The sequence below is a fragment of the Panicum virgatum genome, chromosome 9K, assembly GCF_016808335.1.
Source record: "Panicum virgatum strain AP13 chromosome 9K, P.virgatum_v5, whole genome shotgun sequence".
Lineage (NCBI taxonomy): Eukaryota > Viridiplantae > Streptophyta > Magnoliopsida > Poales > Poaceae > Panicum > Panicum virgatum.
This window is the reverse complement of record NC_053144.1, coordinates 9,714,208-9,717,692: the sequence shown is the minus strand read 5'-3', so window position 1 is coordinate 9,717,692 and position 3,485 is coordinate 9,714,208. Positions and strand designations below refer to the sequence as shown.

Sequence of the window (3,485 nt, the reverse complement as noted above, 5' to 3'; positions counted from 1 at the left end):
GACACCAAAATAGTGGACACCATGTAGCATCAAAAATAGTGAAAAACATTGCTCCAGTTCTCTCACAAGTATTTGCCAGTTTCCCCAAAGGTTTCTGAAACGCCCCAATCAACAATCTTCACCAACAGAAGCATAACCAAAATACAATTGCAGATTGCCCAGCTTGTGATAAGCACCAAAATCAGCGAGTGGCAACTCGACAATAACTGACCTTACAAATGGCACAGGAGTTCTCAAAAACTAGTAAGTGTCAAAAATGGATTACCCAAGTACACTATGAAGGGCAGGCTCAGGCATTTTGATAGTGGTGCAGCTTGTACAGCAAAACTTTCCCACCAGCATGTCCGACAGACAGGAACCCGCTGCCTGGACTGAAATCCAGGCACCGGGGATAGTGAAGGCTGAACCGAGGCCCTGGCCAGTTCTGGAACACGCTGAAGGATGGGACGTGAACGAGCCTCATCCCATTCCTCTCCTTTCTCGAGGTGATTGCCAAGATCTGGGCATCATGATTGAATTTCATTTCGCCAACATCCGTGGTGAGGTTCTCAATTGTCTTCAGTGGCTTCCTCTTCCCGCCAAGAAAATCATCCCTCTTGTACACGTTCACAATACCGCTGGTGGAGCCTGTGGCAAACAGAGAGCTGTCCCGGGAGGTGCAGAGCGAAATGCCAGACAGGGAACCGTCGTCCATCGCCTTGTGGATACACTTCCTTGTTCCAAGATCCCAGTGGTAAACATGCCCATCTCCACCACTGCTTAGTAGCTGGTACCCACCATCCGCAAAGGCCAATGAGCGTACACTACCGTTCATCTTGAGGGTTCCAATGAGCTGCTTTGTCTTGGCAGAAATAAGAAGGATGTACCCTTCATTACCGACAAAAGCAATGGTTCTTGAGTCGGGTGATATCTCAAAGCTCTCCAAACTTTTCTCCTCACGCCCTACCAAAGGTCCAATCTTGCTAACAGCAGCTTTTACCAGATCAAATGAGTAGAAGAATTTTCTTCTGCCTGAAAGGATCACCTCAGAGCCATCTGGTAGAAAGGAAGCCTTGAGTACTGGACAGTCCCCAATAAATATGCTCTGGATCTTCGGGTTTCTCTTTCCATCAATCTGGAAAAATCTCAAATGCTTGTCCAAACCAGCAGCAAGCATCAGCTGCCCATTCCTATGAAACTGCACTGAATTAATAGGGCCACTCGATGGATCCTGGATATTGGCATCTACGAGCCTTGAGAACTCTAGCATCCCAGGTAAAAGCTTAACAGTATCCTTGACAACAAGCTCATCATTATTCTGAAGGATATCATCAACACCCCCCTCATCATCAGATTCACCATCTGACGCGCCAGGAATAGTCTTCCGGTCCATATCAGCCCAACCAGTGAAGGGGTTCAATTTGGCATGCTGACCACGCAACCTAGCCTCGTACTCTTTCCCTGATATCACATGTTCATCAGCCTCTTTTCTCAGCTTCCTCAACCTTGCAACCTTCACAATGTCCACCTCTGTCCTCTCCTCTTCTTCATCTATCCAAACAGGCTTTCTCCCCTTGATAACTACCTCATCTTCTTCCCCATCATGGGCCAAGTCCTCCTCATAAATAGGCAAGTCATCCACACCATCAGCAGCAGACCTATCCGTGAAGAATAAAGGCGCATCCTTGTCAGGAGCTGCCACTGCAGCCCCTACCTCAGTGCCAAACTCCAGTGGCGTGTAAAGGGCACCGAAAAGCGAGCTCTCCAGCTGCTGCATCTCCTCTTCCTCTTTGTTCTGCTGAGCCTTCGACACCTTAGTCCTCTTATTCTTTTTCTTATTGTGATTCTTCAACTTGGTGCCCTTCCCAACCTCTCCATCCATAGCAACAGGAGAGCCAATGCCCTCATCATTTCCATCATCAGCTCCACTTTTCTCTAGGCGGCGCTTCTGGGCGTTCTGGGATATCAAGCTCATCTTGCCACCTGCCAAAAAAACAAAATTCAGTCAATAATCACATAACATGAATGTATAAAACTTCTACTAGTAATAAGCAAAAACTCATGCTAGATTCTTGTAGTGTGTTTGCATTCAGATTTCAGGAGGATATAATCCTATTGTAGAATGAGATCACCTTCAGTTGCTGCTACACCTACAACATAGCAACAACAGCATGGAATTCGGTATTTGAGATGAAATAGAACAATCTGTCTACAAATTTAAGAAAGGGTTTAGAGCTGGTCATGTTCCTTTAATATACTAAAACTAAAAGTAGCATTCATCAGCAGCTAGAATTATTATCTAGACATAAGACATCAGTCAGGGAGAATGAAGAGTCACAGGAAAATGCGGAATGCTAATTCTGGGTGTGTGGTAACACTATCATCAGAAGTAATTGGGATGAGAATGAAGGCATGTCCCTTCCATGGTAGGTGATACGAAAGTATTAATTCGTGTACACACCACATGTCCATAACAACAACACGATTAGCACTATGATGGGAAATCATACATGGTCGATGCAAATTATAGTTAATCATGGCTTCAGAGATAAATCGATCAACGCGGCAGATCTAGGGTGGAGGAAACGCATGAGGGGGAACAGAAGAGCCGCTACCTGGGGCTCGTGGGCGCTCGAGGAGGACCTCTTCGGTGGAGACCATGGTGAGGCGCGAGCCGTCGTCGTCCCCCTTGACGGCGTCGCCGAACTTGGCCTACGAGCGGCGCTCGACGGCGCTCCTGGAGAGGCGGGCGTGCGCGAGGCTGCGGGTGCGGGTGGTGGTGGTAACCTTGTCCTTGTTGCCGTAGTCGTCGAGGCTGTACTCGATCACCGTCCGGAGGCCGCCCGCGACAACCTGCGGCGGAAGGAGGGGGCCGAGGTTGTCGCCGTCGTTCTCCTCGAGCTCGACCAACCGGAACTTGTGCGGCTGCCGCGTCGCCCCCGCCGCCGCCAAAGGCTCTCTCTCGCACGCCGCGTGCGCTAGGGCTTTGGGGGTGCGGAAGTGGGAGACTGGGGAGTGCTTCGGTTTGGCTCGGGCTTCAGATTGGGTGGGCCGAAGTGTTTTCCCTTTTCCGGACCGAGGACGTGGGCTACATTACTCATGGGTTGGTGTAGGTCTGAGAGTTCTCTTCAAAGGATGCCGGACCATTGGTCTGGAGAAGACCTATTCGGCCCGGTCTTAAATCTTATCTTCTCCAAATCACAATAGGTAGTCTTTCTAAACACACAAATATAACTACTGGAGGCGTTAACATTGAACAAGTAGTATCATTCATAAATTTTTAATGGAATAGGAGTAAACAATTTTATGTTATAATTCAAGTACATTGATGGAATCCATCGCTATGCCTAGTCTTGCGAAGCTCTTGTCCACACTCTACATCAGTGTTTACACAGTCTACATTGTTTACTTGTCCATTCTATGTATGTCAACAAGAACAGAGCCCATAAAATAACAGTAAATTATGAGGATTAATCCAAAGGCCAGTGTACCAAAATATTATCCCA

At 47.8% G+C, this 3,485-nt stretch overlaps 1 protein-coding gene across 1 annotated transcript; it reads right to left on the bottom strand.

Annotated features, from left to right (window-relative positions):
- Positions 1-2,997, bottom strand: LOC120649976 (U3 small nucleolar RNA-associated protein 18 homolog). The gene is made up of 2 exons (XM_039926925.1): positions 2,595-2,997; positions 1-1,962 (listed from the first exon to the last, which is right to left on the bottom strand). The coding sequence occupies exons 1-2, from the start codon at positions 2,638-2,640 to the stop codon at positions 290-292; spliced, it is 1,719 nt and encodes a 572-aa protein (XP_039782859.1). The 5' UTR covers positions 2,641-2,997; the 3' UTR covers positions 1-289.
- Positions 2,998-3,485: the final 488 nt, after the last annotated feature.